The following is an 18,236-nucleotide window of genomic DNA, read 5'->3' as shown; positions in this document are numbered from 1 at the left end:
ATTGGGAATTAGTTCTTTAATCTGTGTAATACTGTTCACTTCCTCAAGTATTGGGAGGTATGGGTCTAGGTTGTTCTTTCGTAATTGACAATAAATGTAATGTAGGTACTTCGCTTGTCTGGCTGCCAGTCAATACTTTGCTTCTGTGATCTTGTCTTCCATTTTACAAACTTAAGCCCCTCTTTTTTTACATCTTAGTTTTTTTTTAATGCTGTTCAAAAAGAATTAGCAATAAAAATATACTTAATTATTTGGTGCTACAAACTGCTGTCCTATTACAAAGTCTCATAAAATAGTTTAACAAAAAAAAATTATTCTTACCCTGCAGTATTATATATACATGTATATATATATATATATATATATATATATATATATATATATATATATATATATATATATATATATATATATATATAAATTAATTAATTGCTGCATGTACAAAAGATCACTTCATAACTGCTCAACTGATATGGTTATTTTTTGTTTTGTTTTTAATTGTCAAGACAAGGTTTGTATGAAAGAAAAGTTTTGGAAAATCCACGGGAAAATTCTGAAAAATTCGTTCAGTTTGAGAGTTCTGCTGTCACAGGTTTTCATAACAAAAGCAAATTCCACATTGAATATTTCAGTTTTATCAGTGGTTATCATATCTTTGGTGCATTCAAAACCGTAACATGTTTTCATAGCATAACATAACTGTTAAAATTATTGAATTGGAACATTTAATTTATTTCAGTTAGCAGTTAATTGATATAAATGCCACCAGTGAGGCATTTATATATTGGTCGGCGAACGCACAACGCAAGCCAACTACATACATTATCATCAAGTAAATAAGTGTGACAAAGAGACTAGACATCGTTTGGAAGAAAATTGAATAAGAATTTCTCAAGCGCGATACATTATGACTACAGAACAACAGAACAACAGTTACAGTCGAGTTGAAGCTCCCTGTCACATACAGTATCTATTGACAAAGTGTGAGAAATGTCTTCCAATTAAGTGGTTTTGATAACTGAATTTTTTTTAAAACTTTGTTGTTTTAGCATTATTGTTAACACAGTAATATATGCACTAGCACAACTTAGTATTATCATAGTCCAAACTCTAAAGTATAACAAAAAAATAAATAAATTGGCCAAGTGTGTGTCGGACGCGAGCTAAGCGTTGCCTAGTGTGGTGGTACGGAACCCTTGGTGTGTAAGTCTGACTCCCACTTTTTAGCTAAATTTACCTGTTTAACCGCGGGTGAAACCGCAGGGCGCAGATAGTACGTACATAACCACAACATGAATAGCAAACAACATCTGTATAAATCTCCGAGAGAAAAACATGGATTGTTGGCATCACTTATTTGGGAAAAAAATTTTGATGGATGGATAAAATCATGTCGCATATCACTCTTTCATCCGCCGAAGCAACGCTAGATGCGTGGCGTTGACGGATGAAAGAATGACGGATGGACGGATGATGGTCGAAGGTGACGGGCTATTGCAAGCCCCTCTTTAGTTAAGGAATATTTCTACAAATTCATCACAATTCGTCTCTTGCACAGAACCATCGTGGAGAAGGGGGTAGGAGGGGAGAAATCTCTGGGGCCTAGGCTCCCGGAAGGCCCTGTTGTGTCTTGGGATTTTTTACTGCCTGAGTTTACCCTGATAATAGGAAGAAAACTATGTAATAGTCTATTGTTAATAAAACTCATTGAAAACTTTACAAGTTATGCGATACGCGCAATTCACGTTTACAGTTATGGCCAATGTAACGTATATTCTTTGGATTATTTTTTTTTAATTATGGGGTTTGAAAAGTTGAACTATAAGCAGAGATAAGAAATTATGGTTTTATTTTCAGGCTAATTTCATTTTTAAAAGAGGAGATTTTAGTGTTATTGTTATAATTTATTATAAAACACATTTATTAAAATTATGTTCGCAGGCTTTCATGGCCATTGTCTGAAGTAGCTTGGGTTGTAGCCGTGTCCTTGGCAAATAATTCACCAACGTTTCGGTCGACATTGCAGTCGCCATCATCAGGGAGCAGTTACCTACTTAACAGTAGGCTACAACAGACACGGCTACAACCCAGAAGCCAAACAACTCCATTTATTAAAATATATAGCATAGTACTGAAAAAAATGTGATACTTAAATGTTTCACCATACTTATTTCTCCAAACAAGGTGTCATTTTGACTGTTACATAATGCAATTTTTCAATATAACGATATGTAATATGCATGTCTAACTTTTCAGAACAAATAAAATAAATCTTTTGAGTATTTTTTGAGTTTGAAAAATGTTCTAAGTCAAAATGTAAAAATGAATATTTAATAACAGTTGCAAGAATAAAAATTGTAAAATTTTACCAATCATTTTTTTATAAAATTGTGGTACAAACATTACGCTAAATAAGTTACTTTCAATGAATTTAATATTTAAAATTTTCGGTATTTGACATTAGGGTTAAGTTATCATTGAAAATGCTGATTACGGTAGTTACATAATTTTATTTGCATTTTGGTACTTAGTTGTGTATTAACGTGAATTTCAGGTTATATGGTGTATTTAAACACTTTTCGGTGGTATTCCGGTTTTATCGCAATTCACCACATAAACTTGTCTCTAACAATAAGGAATGGGGAGGAAGGGGGGTCAAACAAAATTATTTGCCCCTGGGCCCTTAGTTTTTCTCAACTCATTACGTTCTCTATCACAAATATTTTCAATTGATATTTTTTACATGTAATATGATAGTTGTAAATAGACACACAAGTGATTATAATTATAAACAATTGTGTGACTTTACGACATCCATTAAATTACATTTGACGAATATCCACCGACAATATTTGTGCCAGAGCCACAACGGAAAGAGACATATTTTGTTAAAATTTATAGAAGTAGCCTTAGAGCAAAGTATTGCCTTAAATATGAAATTATCAACTTTCCGTGTGAGACAGAGGCTTAAGTAGGCTACATTACACATTTGCCGGTAATTTACAACACCAAGAATAAAACACTGTCACGAAAGAATTAGAATTACCGTGTTTTATCACAGAATCGTCGCACGCGCGTAATCGTCGCAACCATATTTTAGGCGGTCAAAATTGGGATAAAAAAACTTCTCGCGTAAACGTCGCATGATGTTTTTGGTCCCGCTAGTAGATGCCGAACGCTTTGTGTAGGTATCTTTTCCATATAAAACGATGTATTTTAAAGTAGAAATGTAATATTTATTCGTTCATTACCACTTACTTAATAAATTAACGGAAAAATACGATGTTGTTTGGCGTGTAAATTTTCTTACAAAGACGTTTTTAAAAGTTATTTCCTTTATCTGATCGTCTGCGTCGCCGCGGTGTAGGTATAATCTAAAATTTAATTTCGGTCATTACCGCTTATTTATTTAATTAACGGAAATACAAAGTTGTCTGACGTGTAAATGTTCTTTTAAAGACGTTTTTAAACGGTATTTCTTTTATCTGATTGTCTGCGTTACCGCGGCGTACCGCTTATAAAAATGTAGCCAGCGCATCATTCATGTTTGGTTATATTGCTTCCGATATAGAGCGCGCGCACGTAGTCGAATATCGATATCTCGCCGATTGGATCCAACACGCGCGCTCTCTGTCAGGTGCCGAGTTAACTACATTTGATAGCCCGCATTCTTTCGTGGCAAGTGTGTACACTACGACACGTTAGTTCACGCGTTCGCGTTAGAGTTTTGGTTTTTATATTTAAAGTTGAAGAAAGGTTTTTGTTTAAGGAATTATTAATATAGATTGTTTGGCGTGCTCCTGTATACTCCGCCTTTTTTTAAATAAACGTACTTTCCATGAACGGGATTTGTTTTTATGAATAACTTTACCTAACAAAAAAATTTTTTCCGCACAATGGTCGCACCCCTACTTTTCAAACTTGATTTTAGAATAAAATCTGCGACAATTATGCGAGAAAACACGGTATCAAAACATATGTTGATAAAATAAGAACAACTTTGTATGATTCTATTTCATAATTTCCCTCTGAGCAAGGCTATCTTTTTAATAGGATGAAATTCTTAACAGTTTTTTTCCCCCAAAATGACTAACTACCAGACCAGAGTTAGCTACAAATAATTATCTGTATTTTTTTTTTTTTTTACAGAAGGTAAAAGAGAAAAGTGGTTCTGGATAATTAACATAAATATTCAATGCATATAATGTAAACCAAAAAAATATTTAAGGTATATATACTTTGTGTTCCGCATTTATCATAACAATTATTGTTTTCTAGGCATGTGTGAATACTCGAAATTTCAAATATCACAATGAATAATTTATTTGTATTTGATTTAATTTCGAATACTTAAACATAAATAACAAATAGTTGTTTCTTTTCTGTTTTAAGTGTAGTAAAACCTTTGCCTATCACCTTGTGCAACATAAAACTGAGGTTAAAAGTAATTGTTGTACAGTATAAATGTATACATACATTCAAGTTTAAATACATTAATGTGCCTGATATAACTACCTTTAGTGCACATTGAAGAGCAGAACTGCTTAAGTTCATACTGGGGGGACAATCTGTTATCCAGATATTTTTTGATAGTTAGAAAACACGGGAAGATAACAATACGCCGTTTGCGACCATTGCAAAAAATTTCTCAAAAATTTGATAGCATAGTTTTTATATATTGTGGTAAGACTTTAAGGCCGTATTCCAAGACACAAAAATTAGTTTAGTGTCAACCTGTTGCCCAAATTCCACACATGCGCTTAGCTCACTTTTTCAGTGATTTTGTCTGATGGTGGACACGTATGGCGCAATTAACTCGTATATAGTCATTTTTGTGATCATCGGGGGACGTACCAAGCGTGTTGGTGTGCCAAATGAAACTTTATACTAGCGAAACTATCCTGGAGTACATTTTGTAAACTTTAATGGTCATAAAAACAAATAGTCGTAACTTTATAAGTACTTGAGAAAATTAAAATTAAACCATACAATGCACGCGATAGTGCTGCTATCTGTAGGATTTTTTTGCATAGCAAATGTATTGATGGTTGCCAAACATCTGCTAGAATGAATTGAAATACAGTAGAACCCTGTTATAATGTTTTTCAAGGGAGCACAAGAAAAAAACATTATAAGCAGGAAAACGTTATAAGCAGGAAATCTCAATTTAGCACTTAACAATGTTTGAGCTTTGTACCAATGGACTCACCAAGCTATGTAAACAACTTTAATGTTAAAACCAAAGATAGTATACTTGATACATGAATTTTCTGAAACAAGCCAACAATTTTTCAACTTCGTCTTGTTCCCTGGTTAAATTTTGTTTGTCTTCAAAGATACACTGCCACATTCTTTGTAAAATTATCTCACGATTCATGATGACAACATTAAGAGTGAGAACGTCTTCTCCTATGCCACCTGAAAATGTTTAATTTTGGGATTCCTACGTATGAATGAAAAAAAAAATTATTTGTAAGCAATAGAAAACACTTTTAGTTATGCCCTCGCTTAATTGTTGGCAACTTAAATATCGTAGGACTATGTACGTGCATCTGAATACCCACTGGAATGGCAAGGAAGAGAAGAGTTGACTAAGGGTGCCAACTGACATGTAACTATGAACATTGTGTACCTTCAGTATATTGCATAAAATTGTATTTTAACAAACTTCATGTATTGTATGGCAGTGATTGTAAACATAAACATACATAAAGGAAACTTTTTATCGTAAGTGTTGGAATAATTTGGTTTTAAAACATTTTTTCCCCATTTATTGAATGTTAGAAAGCAAACATTATAAGCAGGAAATTACACTATTTATGAACGTTATATGCAGGAAAGAAATACATTGTCCTTATGGGGGAAATAGTGGGACTTTAAAAATATGACATTATAAGCAGGAAAACATTATATGCAGGAACATTATAACAGGGTTCTACTGTATCAGTTTCTAGCCTCATGCAGGGCATAGTTTATTAAAACAGATGCTGTTTCATTATCTAACAGGGATTGGGATTGGGCACGTCCTGGAATACGGCCTGCAAGTTAGGTTACGGTTGTATCCCAACAAGGTAGTGCTTATTCACTACCTTTCCTGAATGTCTTGGAATAGCACGCGTAGTATTTATAACCATTTACATGAAATGCTATGTACAAGTCTACAAGTATTTGTTACATGATGATTTTAAAACTATGTATGTGTCTTTAAAAAATGCTGAAACAATAATTTTCAGGTCTCACACACAATGTTAATTTTTTTTTCTTTTATTTTTGGTACTAGTTTTATTCAAGGGCTATTTCTAAAACATTAAATTATTTCTTCCTTACAATTTTTTTCTGTTTTCAAGTCTTGTTCAAGTATTCATAATTAAAATTACATCACTTGCATGACCTTTTACACCCATGATATTACATTAAGTGAATATCAGTTGAAAATATTTGTGGCAAAAAAAAAATTGCAAGGGAGGATTGAGATAGAATTTTACAAATAGCCTTTAAATAAAAATTAACAAATGGAAAAAAAAAATATAAAGCAAAAAAATCAACATGGCGTGTAAGACAGAAGATTAAAATTCAAATTCAATATTTGTGTTAGAGAATATTTTGATATTTGTGTTCACAATCAGTTCAAACCAAAAAAAAATTCCGATATTCGGACATGCCTACTGTTTTCCCCTCCAACAGCAACCAGTAGTGCCAACACTTGTACACGCATCTACAGTCTGCTAGCAGCTGGTGAACCACGAACAATACAAAAAGAAAAAACACACACACACACACCTACAGGTAGCGGGTAAACAACACCAGCATGCGAGAGTGCGTGGCAGTGGCATGTGCTCTGTGTGCTAGCGCAGGGTATGCAAAGAAGCTGCTGCAGGTTTGGGGGAGGGGGTTGGGGAGTGTTCAACAGGGGCAAAAACAAAAAAAAAACATCGAGACCAACAACAAAGAAAAAGTCAACAGACCCTCTGCCTTCCGTTGCCGCTGCTCCTGTGCTAGCGACAGGGCGACGTGGGAGAAAACACTGTTCTGAAGAGAATGGCGGAAGTCATGAACCAAAGCGGTGACACTTGACAAACAACATCATGTGGTAGTGTTTCGACCAATGATTTTGCGACGGAATCGTTTGAGGTCAGCCGATAATGTGTTTTCAGTTTTTCACTAGCTTATAATGTGCTTTTTATATGGGATGGATCATCTTTCTTAAAAAGTAAGCAGGCTATAATATCTTTAATATTTATTAAGTAATTCAAACGTAAACTGTTAATAAATACTTCTATTTACCACCATGCGAATATGCAGATTTAAGGCAACACTTTTTGCTATGGTTTCAAAAACTGTGAACTTTCTAACTTGACTTTCTTACACTGATGATGCGTAAGTGCTGATGAAACTCAACAACACTGAGGTACATTCTTAATAACGATAAATGTTCTTGTACACAACTTTAGGTGAATAAATGCAAACTTATTAAGAAAGGGCAATTATTAAAAAATAATAGTAGTTTTTGTTATCTGTTTGTTTGTTGTAGGTTAATAATTTTCTTATGAGATGAAAGGTCACTTCACCATTTTTTAAGTGAATCATTTTTAAAGCCGGTAGAATAATATCAGAATCATGGGATAACGGATTAGAGTATATATACCGGAGTTAACGTGTGTAACGTACATAACGAATATTTTTTAATTGCACAGGGTTTAAAAAAAATTTTGAATTGAAAATTCTTTAACACCTGGTTACAGATGGCAGCAGCAGCAAATGATTTCCAATACTTTCCAATACTTTTGTGAAAGTTTATATACTTCTCATACTTTTGCATACATTTGAATAACTTTTGCATGTTTGCATAATTTTGCATCTCATAATTCGTAACTCTAAACTCTCCACTCTGAGGTTGAATCCGGTGTTAGCTTTATAATTGTGATCATTTGTATGGACATTTCCAATAGGACTATGAATAATATTTTGGCTATCATAAACTCATTAATTCATTCTTATATTCCATTGAATTCATGGAGAGACACTAGTAAATAAAGGTATATTTTCAATGCATGAATATATTTGTTTCAAATGTTAGATTATCCTAAAAATTTTCTTATCCCTCTTATCTGTGAAATTTTACTTCTAATGCATGTGATGGCCTCGCACACACTTTTTTTAAAATTATGTAATTAATGCGTTTTTCAATATTCTTGATTATGAATGATTGTGCTAAAGATATTACACATTAACAAAAGGATATTCAGTTAATTTTAACTATTAAACTGCACAATATTAAATACTAAGTTTAGCAAGAAAAAAAAAACTGGTTTGCAATAGTGCATCTAAAACAGTAGTGGATGCTACCAGTTCAAAGTTTAATGTTGAATAATTATGAGTAACAATTCAGGAATGGTGTCCCAATAGGTTGATAGAACATAAGTCAAGATATTTCACTTAAACAATTATCACAACAGTTCCCAAGTGATATCATTTCGTAGGAAGGCTAGCTATCTGAACAAAGGACTTAAGTAATAATTTTTCACTGATCAAATATTTCACTCAGAATGCAGCTACTAAGGAGTGGAAAGTTACCTTCAGAGTAATTCAGTCTGGTTGTCATGCTCAAATTTACTATCATTTCCCTATTATTTCAATAAAACATCTACTATTTGTCTTTGCATCTATTCCAAAAAGTGAAACATTTAGCATGTAACAAAAAAAATATATATATATTTAAGGAGCTATTCTAATGGTCTGCATGCTTCAATTCCATGTGCTAGTTAGGAAGATTACACAGCTAACTGTGTCTAGCCTAATAGGTGGGGTGTGAATAATGATGGATCAGCTAACTTCACTAGAGTGAACTGCATTGCATGTGGATCTAATAATGGACACTGACTAGAGGACGTGACCTAAGGTGAAAAAATATTTGAGTTGCTGTATTTCTGGTGTGTACGTGGAACAGACGTCTCCTCTTTGGCTACACTTATGTATATGGAATAATGAAAAGTGTTTTAGATAAAATAGATGTGCACATGTATGGCTATATAAAAAAATAATAATAATATCAAGGAAATATATGAAATGTTGTCATTAAATAAATTTTAGATTTGGCAAGACAAATAAATAGTAACATTGGTTACAAAGATAGTGTATTCTTCAGAAAATGTTCCTAAGGTCTTGGGAAAACATTAAACAATTCAGATATTAGTAATGAAAGAATTGTAAACGTTAAAAAATCTAAAATTTAACAAAGTAAAAAAAAAAATTCATAATCACAGTAAACTTAATTAAGTTAGTACTTACAACTAAAATACTAATAATAAAAAAGAAAGTAAATAAAACTTAGGCAAAAACTAAGTAAACGGCAGTTCCATCCAAAGATAAATACTAATTTTTTTTCATGATTAACTTCAACAGAATGAAATCTCATTTCACCGAAAAAAAAAAAAAAATTGAAAATATTTAAAAGAAATTTTAAAAAATTATTTAATTAAAAAATATTTATTGTGAGCAATCGAAAAATGAAAGTGTGCTTCAAAGAATTTTGGAATTTATATTAGTTGACTAATTAAAAAAATCCATCTTATCGTGTTCATTACCATGAAAAACAAACAAATCCAGACCGAATAATTTAGTGTTTCTGAGAAGTATTAAAAGAAAAACTCAATGGTCAAGTTTAACATGTAGACCTATAAACAAGTTTTTTTTGTTCATCAGTCTAATAAACAACCTATAATGAGCACGAATGAAAGTTCTTCATTCTGAACTTAAAGTAATGAAGTACAGCAATCGAGGAGTTTTTGACAAAGATGAGTCCGTAGTATTTTTTTTTTTCCTCTAGAATGTTTTTGGTGGTTGGCCATAGAAGGATCGTGATGATATATAGTGAAGAGATAACTTATGGTGAACTAATAAGAAAACTCTATGGGGATTCATTTAGAACATTCTGGGGAAAATGGGACCCATCTTCTCTCCTAACTCCTCATATTTACCTTTGGACGGGTCACCGCAAGGAAAACAAACAAAACCAGAAATCGTCGTGTACAAAAAAGACTACACGGAAGGTGGAAAAGGGTTCAAGGCGATAAAGCGAGGAAGCACACTTACACGTGAGTGCTTAAACTTGGAGACGGCCCTGTTTACCTGCACACCGATCTTGTGCTGGGTGTGCCGGGACGTCTGCTTCACGAGCGCGCACATCAGCTCGGCCTGGAGCTCGGGAGCGTCCAGGCACTGCTGCAGCGCGTTCTGCGCCAGCACCACGTGGTAGTCGATGCCCGCGCTGTCCAGCGCCACCGAGATGAACAGCTGGCACGACTGCGGGCAGACAGTGCATCATGGGCGTTCTCCCAGTCATCCGACATTTGCTACAAGTCTCCTAACCCTTTCCTGCCTAGAAATGTAAAAAAAATTGAATTTTGTAATTTTTATTTCATTTTTTATATTTAAGTAGGCATAAAAGGAGACCATAATTTTTTTCCAAATTTTTTTTATTTATATTTACTATATATTTTTTAATGATGGGACTTTTTTTTAAGTCCTGACATGCATTTATCATATGTCCAGCTCAACGAACAAAAAAAAAAGGGTGCTCCAGACTGGTGCAGCGCTGCCGTATTAGTGCTGCAACCTCTCGGCTGTCAATCAAACTTCTTCAACAACTGGCAGAGCGGAGCTATGCAGGAACCCGGAGGTCCCGACAGGCAGCATGCGGTTTAAAACATGCCCACACTATTTCTATGGGGCTTCAAACATTGTAAGACTCACAAGTCCCACCAGGCAGGAAAGGGTTAAATAAATATGGAGCAATTATATTCAGACGGAATCACACCTTGTTTCTGTTCATTCCGCATGTCCCCGTGAAACTAAAAAGATCCACCATTACAGCAGTGTATGATGTTTACGGTAATATTTATTTATGTACTTAATCTGATTTACCTACACTGCCTCAACGTAACAAAAACGGTAGCATTTAGCGTGATTAACTTTCTACTATCTGCTTTGGTTTGATTTATGAGCAATGCTGTAACACAATTCAACACTTCCAATTTTTGAAGTGAAACTTCTTTACTGCGGGAACAACAATTTTTTTCTAGCGTTACAAAAATTCCGATGTCACGAGGGGAACAGTTAGGTACGTCGTGGGGGAACCTGAGAGAGCGTTAGCGGCGACAACCACTCTTAACGCATGCACGAGTGGTCGAATGGGAAGACAGCGAAGGAGAAGGGATAGGTACGCAGCGTAGCATGTTGTATGCTAGTGGTAAAGACCGGAAGGGGAGACGGCAGGGGAGAGGTAGAAATGACGCAGACGGCTGATGATTGACAATGCCTTTTTCTTTTATTTAATTTAAAGAATTTACAATTTATTTATTTGTGTGGAAAATAGTTATTGATTTTCCCAATTGAGTTTATAATTATCTTTAATTTTTATATGGATAGTTTAATCGAAAATGAAAATAATTTATCTCTATACATAAAAATCAAGAAGTTTCACCTCTGTTGTGGTGGACACACTGCGCACAATTTTTTTAATATATTATGCATCACTGATAGATACATCAATTGGAACTCATTCAGAAAAATAATGTACCAACAGTGTCATAGTATGAATACAAAAACATTTGTTCATAATTTATTTTCTGAAACATAGTAAATACAGATGCTTTTCATGAGTCAAAATAAATCTTAAATTTGGATTTAAATGTATTTTAATTTTACTTATTTTTCATCAAATGTTTTATTTTTTTGAGAATAATTTTATATTCAATTCAAATTAAAAAAAAACCAGATTAACTGAAGCCTAGTTCTCTCCATCTCTATCTCAGGCAAGAAGGTATCATTTAAGGCTGGTTCTCTCTAAGAGTATTCTCTCAATAAAGAAGGTAATACGGTTTGGTCTTACTCGCTATGTTGATTTTTTTTTCATCATTACTATTATTTAAGAGATATTTCTTAAATTTTAACTTGATACCTCCCTTGTATTTCTTGTTCTGCCACAAATATGTAATAAATGATATTTATTCACTATTCATTTAATGTATAAAGACAATATTGTGTGGCTTTATTTTTAGGCTAATTTCATTTCACTGCTGAGATATTTTAATTAAAAAAAGGAATTTTTACTCATGACATATTTATTACAAACCAAAACAGGCTAGTTATTTAAGCATATAGAATGCAATGTTAGTTGTTTTTTTTTTTACCAAAAATGGAAATTTTTGCATACGGATTGCAGTACATTTTATTAAACAAAAATCGACATAAAATCTGCGAGCCATGGAAAATTAAATACGGTAGTGGAAAATACAATTTTCATATATTTATTACGCTCTGAGTTATTTTAAAGAATTCTAAGTCACTGATAAGATTCGTTCAATTTTTTTTGTTCATATTACAGGATAGCACAAAATTTAAAAAAAAAAATATTGCTTTTGGATATTTATTATTAAATCATATCGTCTGGCCCTCAGATAAGTTTCAACTATGATACCTGGCCCTTGAAAATCACCGAGCTCGACTGTAGGTACACAGGCCCGCCCAAGGCTGTGACCGTCAAGGGATGTAAGAACGGGAGCACAGACAGGTCTATGAACGGGAAAGGCTCGTGCCTGACCTTGAACAGTTTGACAGCCTCGGCCTGCACAGCTTCGGAGGAGAGAGTAGTGAGGGGCGACGCGATGCTTTCCTTGCTGTGCAGGAGGTGCGGGTGTCTCCACAGCACACAGTCTGCAACAACAACAACAGCGACGACGTTTGGTGAAACCAGTGGTACAATACTTGATGTATGTAGATAGCAATCAAGTCATAGTACAAAAATAGAAAAAATAACTAAATAAGGAAATAACGGATATACTGAAAAGAATGAAAATCCCATTTCAAGTGTTGATCATGAGATGTGTACATTATTTATGGTTTTCTGATGTTAAGTTTAGAGTATAAACATTTGTGGATAAATACAAAAAAGAAAGCTTTAGTAAAAAATTAGTTCTAAGTGATATCCACAGCATCAACTTATCTGTGACCAAAATTCACAAAAATGTTCATCATCACTTTTTACACCTGAGGTATTCAACTGTGCACCTAAATTTGTGATAACACCTAATGTACTTTTAGCTTCTACGACATGTGCAGTAAAAAAAAAAGACTGTGTACATCCTGTATACATACATGTTTACTGGTCATAAAACGAGCAATCAGATCATATTATTTTGAAGTGTTCATGTTGCTCTGGCATGTTGTTAGATTGTGTCGTGAGTTCTCGAACCATGTTGTAACATGTTCAATGAAAATATGATATATCAGAATTTCATCAGGTGCATGTTACTAAGTGTTCAACATGTCACACATACTACTTTGCATCAAGGTGAGGGATTATTTATTCCGTTTAAAAACAAACACCACTTTTTCTGCTAACGCATTGTAACACGTCTTGGAGCATATTAACAAGTTTCGTCAGTGAAGTGGGTGTACACAGCTTAAAAATTTAAGTTTAATATCGCTGATATATTTTCTTATTTTATAAAACAAGGTATTCATTCATGACAAACTGTTCAGTACAGACCAACTTTAAAGTACTTCCACAAAGCAATTGTAAGTCAAGCAAATTCAACTGTACACCAAGGAAACAAGGACATGCCCAAGAAATGGACGGTTAAGTGAGTAGTATCCTAAATTATTTTGCTTCCATAAATTCATATTTTTTTAAAATTATTTTTAAATAAATTCATAATACAACATTTGTTAATAGTTTATTAAGTATTTCATAAATTTAATACGTATTTAGCTTGAACTAAGAGCATGTACTCATGTTGTTTACAGCTTTAAAATAATTGTTTGTGTGTAGCCTTAATTTTTTGTGTATCATTCATAAATCAATACAAAACCTTGATAACTCAGTTATGTAAGATTGTATGAAAACAATTTTTTTTATTTATTTAGGAATGATATACAAAAAATGTAGCAATACACGAGAAAGGCCGCACAAAAACGATTAATTTTAAAACTGTATGAAACACGATTACATGTTCTTAGTTCATGCTAGGCTTGACACAAAAATTGGCCATTCAATTTCTAAAAAAAAAAAAAAAAATTAAATAAATACTTATTGAATTTATAAAAATATTTTATTAACAATATATATATATTAAGAAATTATTTAAAATAATGAGCAAAAACAAAAATTAAGGAAGCAAGATTATTTAGGAAACTACCACTTTAAAGACTTACTTGGATCCCCATCTGTCTCCATGAGCTTCTGCACCAACTGCTCGTACTGCGTGCCTGCGTTGGGGCCTCCACCGGACACCACGGTCAAGTGGTACAGCCAAGAGTCCTGCCAGGAAAAGACGTGTTCACACACTTGTTTCCCAGCACTACCGTGTTTTCTCGCATAATCGTCGCACATTTTATTCTAAAAACAACTTTGAAAAGTAGGGGTGCGACGATTATGCGGAAAAAAAATATTTTTTGTTGGATAAAGTATTCATAAAAACAAAACACATTCATGGAAAGTACGTTTATTTACAAAGTGAAGTATAAAAGAGCACGCCAAACAATTGAATTTAATAAGTCATGCAAAAAAAAACCTTTCTAAAACTTTAAATAGAAAAATAAAATCTGTGATCCAAATGCAAGCCGGACGAACGCCTAGCTACCGTATTTAACACCACGAGTGTGCGGGATATCAAATGCAGTTAACTCGGTACCGGATAGAGAGCGCGCGTTGCATGCAATCGGCGAGATATCGATATTCGACAACGTGTGCGCGCTCTATATGGGAAGCAACATAACTAAAAAGTAATGATTGCAACGAGCCAACGAGCGCTGGTTACATTTTTCTAAGCGGTACACCGCGGCGACGCAGACAAACAATGAAAGTTATAACGTTTAAAAAGTCTTTAAAAGAAAATTTACACATCAAACAGATTCGTATTTCCGTTATTTAAATAAGTACGTGGTAATTTCTGAATAAATATTATATTTATACTTTAAAATACCTTGTTTTATATGGAAAAGATACCTACACAAAGCGCTCGGTATCTATAAGCGGGACCAAAAACATCATGCGACGTTTACGCGAGAGGTTTTTTTAATCCAAATTTTGACGCCCTAAAATATGGGTGCGACGATTATGTGATAAAAGAGGGTAATCTTTTCCATAATCCGTATTTTTCCAAGTACATGACTATTTTCTGTTTCAATTTTTCATCGCTAGCCTTATCATTAATTTAAACCTATGTTCTCTTAACATTTTCCAGTACTAGCCTCACCATAAACCATACTGATCTGAATATAAGACTATGTTATGTAACAATTTTCCATTACTAACCTTAACATAACTTGTATTTATCTGAATATAAGACTATGTTCTGTCACAATTTTCCATCACTTATCTTACCATAAATTGTATTTATCTGAATATCAGAAACAATCTGTTACACTTTTGCAGCACTTACCTTACAATAAACTGTATTTATCTAAGTACCTACATATTAGACGACATTCGGTAACAATTTATTTTAATCTGATAAATAAATAGTATTTATAACCTATTAAAATTTTACTCTCGAGAATATTGAGCCCACAAATATGAGTAGTATTAAGTTTTCATTAATTTTAATAATTTTATGTCACCAAAATCAATTCAAACACTTTGTTATTCTTAGTGAACCTGTTCACACAACTCTTTCACCTGAGCAAATAAATTTCAAGAATAAACAAACAACTTTTGGATATCATTTAAACTGAATCACACCTATCCGATAAAATTTAAATGCTGCAGTAATAAATGTAATCTAATTTTCTCGTAAAGAATAAAACATGAGATTTGTTGTGCTTTCCCCAAGCCCCAATATTTTTAGTGGTTTTATGTTAGATAATTATTAGTTACGTCTTGCCCTTTAAAGGCTCTGTTCAAGGTCATAGTTTTGTTTCTGTCTCTCTGGAGAGAACTATAAAGCACCCCACTCTTACATTGCATTGTGGAAGTTATTGGTGCTCTCTCTCTCTCTCTCTCTAACACACGCCGACTGCCATTAGCACTGTTCCAGTTACTTTGTGCGCTGTTGCCATACATTGTACAAATAAAAATTGTATTTTTTGGACAAAGCATTTCTGCAAATCGCATAACATCGAAATATGGATCAGGAGATATATGTTTTTTGCATACTTAAAACATTTTAAGAAACTGAAAAATTAAAAAAAAAAAAGTAACTTTCTTACTGGTAACTATTTTGAAGTATTCTAAAATGAATCACATCAAAGCAAAATTAACCTAAAGGTGTATTTAATTCAGATTATTTTTTGTCAGTAAATTCATGTTTTATATGCCACCGGATAAATCTGAAAAAAAAAAAAAGCTCCATGTTTTAGTAATGTAATTTTGTTTAAATTCTAGAAAGCATTTCCTCAGAAACTGACGCATTAAAAAAGTTGATCAGCAGCAAAGCTTTTTGCTGTTAAAGTTAAATGGGAGTCGAAACCGTGAAAGATGTTCACAATGAATGGAATTTGTTTTTAAAAGCAACACCATCTCAATTGCTCCTACAGTTTTCTGTATCTATAACTGTGAAGACTTATATTATCAGCGCAAGATTGCACTGTAAGAGGCTTGCTCCAAAAGGGCTTCGCAAGAGGAAACACAGCCATGTGTTTAGAGAAGTGGATGTGTCCGGTGACTTGTTACAATTACACTTTTGAGGGGTTATTTATTCACATATGCGATTTTATTTTCTGCTCCTATTGTGATTATATAAATTTAAACTATCGAGGGTGAAACACTGAAAAGAAAATACATTGGTAGGCTACGAGGGCGAAAGCTTAAGATTGTATTGAAAGTATTTGAGTATTTAAAAAAAATAACATGAGTGTGAACAATGAAATTAAGGAAGTTGTGGTCAACTTTGGTCAGCGGTAGAAATTGTAATTAAAAGGTGTATGTTATTATTAATTTCTTTATGAAGTTTACTTTACAATTATCATATGAATTTGTACCAATGAATGTGTGTTCAAAGAGATGACATCACTATCGATCAATCAGCAAAACTTATAAACCGCCTGAACTCTGAATTAGAATCAGAAAGGTCAAACAGTTACATTAATGCAATCAGAGGAAGCAAAAGAAATATGTAGAGGCAAAGCTTAGCCTAGATTCTGATTATAAAGAAATACAGGGGAGGAAGAATTTGAAGAAGAATTTGAAGAAGTTTGATGATGAGGGCGAAGATGAAAGCTATGAATTCGCAGAAGAAAAAGTCCTCAAAGGGTTGATTATACAAATAATTAATCAGATTCTCAATTAGCTAAGGCCAAGGTTTCAAGCCATTTAAAACATGAATAGTTTATTTGGTTTCTTCAATGACGCTCGGTTTGAAACAATGAATGGAGAAGAATTGAAGAACGAGGCACTAGGTTTAGCTACCACATATATAAAGAAAACTTAGACAGGCATGAGCTATTGCACTAGGTGGAAACTAGTCTCGTTACATCTCTGAGAGTAATACATGTGGTAGGATATTGTCTCACACTACAGTATCTAATGATGTCAAAAATTCTTTTTAGCTGCACATGCCATGTCAGAATTATGGTAACGATATGTCATCTACAGTAGGTGTAGGTAGTATTTAAGTATTTCCCGACTGACCTCTTAACCTAGTGGCTAAGGTCTACGCTTTCCTACCTCATCATGGTCCGTGTCCCTCAAAATGATTCCAAGCCACCACCCTCAAGATTTTTTTACTAAATAAATACTTAAATAATTAAGGAATATATGCTTTAAAATAGTCTTTTGAAATTATGTTAGGCCTCAGCGGGGCTATAGTGGTAGTGTCATCTGCAAGGAGGGTACCATCTTTAATTCCAGAGATGGATTACAGAGTGCATCATGACCCGAACCCATTCAGGTTGGCTGCATGGCAACAACTGCTCTGCTCAGTAGGCCTGAGTGAAGCTTCGAGTATGCTCATCAAATCAAATCGCTTTTTGATTTTCGATTAGACTTCGCAAGAAAATTTCTGTTCATTTCATTTGAATCTTCAAAAGTATTGCGAAGCTTTGAATGGGATGCGAAGGTTCATTAACACCGCTAGCCTAACATTTACGCCTGGCAGCACCACAATCTTTGTCTTCCCTTCGACACAAAATTAATATGTAAATTAATTTTATTTTAATAAACAAATGAACATGAATTTAAGTGAAATAAACAAATATTTTTCTTACTGTCTAAAAGATAAAATTGTTGTCCTCACCAT

The 18,236-nt window shown here is 33.5% G+C and overlaps 1 protein-coding gene across 6 annotated transcripts in view; it reads right to left on the bottom strand.

The window, feature by feature from the left end:
• The window catches only part of LOC134528267 (uncharacterized protein CG43867), a 553,493-nt gene that overhangs the window by 25,034 nt on the left and 510,223 nt on the right, over positions 1–18,236 (bottom strand). For 3 of the 6 annotated variants that reach the window (XM_063361743.1, XM_063361747.1, XM_063361744.1), the window contains exons 15-17: positions 14,215–14,320; positions 12,602–12,714; positions 10,093–10,302 (exon numbers count right to left, since the gene is read on the bottom strand). In XM_063361743.1, coding sequence (XP_063217813.1) covers positions 10,093–10,302; positions 12,602–12,714; positions 14,215–14,320 — 429 coding nt within the window. The remainder of the gene's footprint in view (positions 1–10,092; positions 10,303–12,601; positions 12,715–14,214; positions 14,321–18,236) is intronic. The other 3 variants (XM_063361745.1, XM_063361746.1, XM_063361748.1) reach the window with 1 other exon arrangement.

The sequence above is a fragment of the Bacillus rossius genome, chromosome 1 (assembly GCF_032445375.1).
Source record: "Bacillus rossius redtenbacheri isolate Brsri chromosome 1, Brsri_v3, whole genome shotgun sequence".
Taxonomy (NCBI): domain Eukaryota; kingdom Metazoa; phylum Arthropoda; class Insecta; order Phasmatodea; family Bacillidae; genus Bacillus; species Bacillus rossius.
The sequence above is the reverse complement of the archived record's forward strand: the minus strand, read 5'-3'. Positions and strand labels throughout refer to the sequence as shown.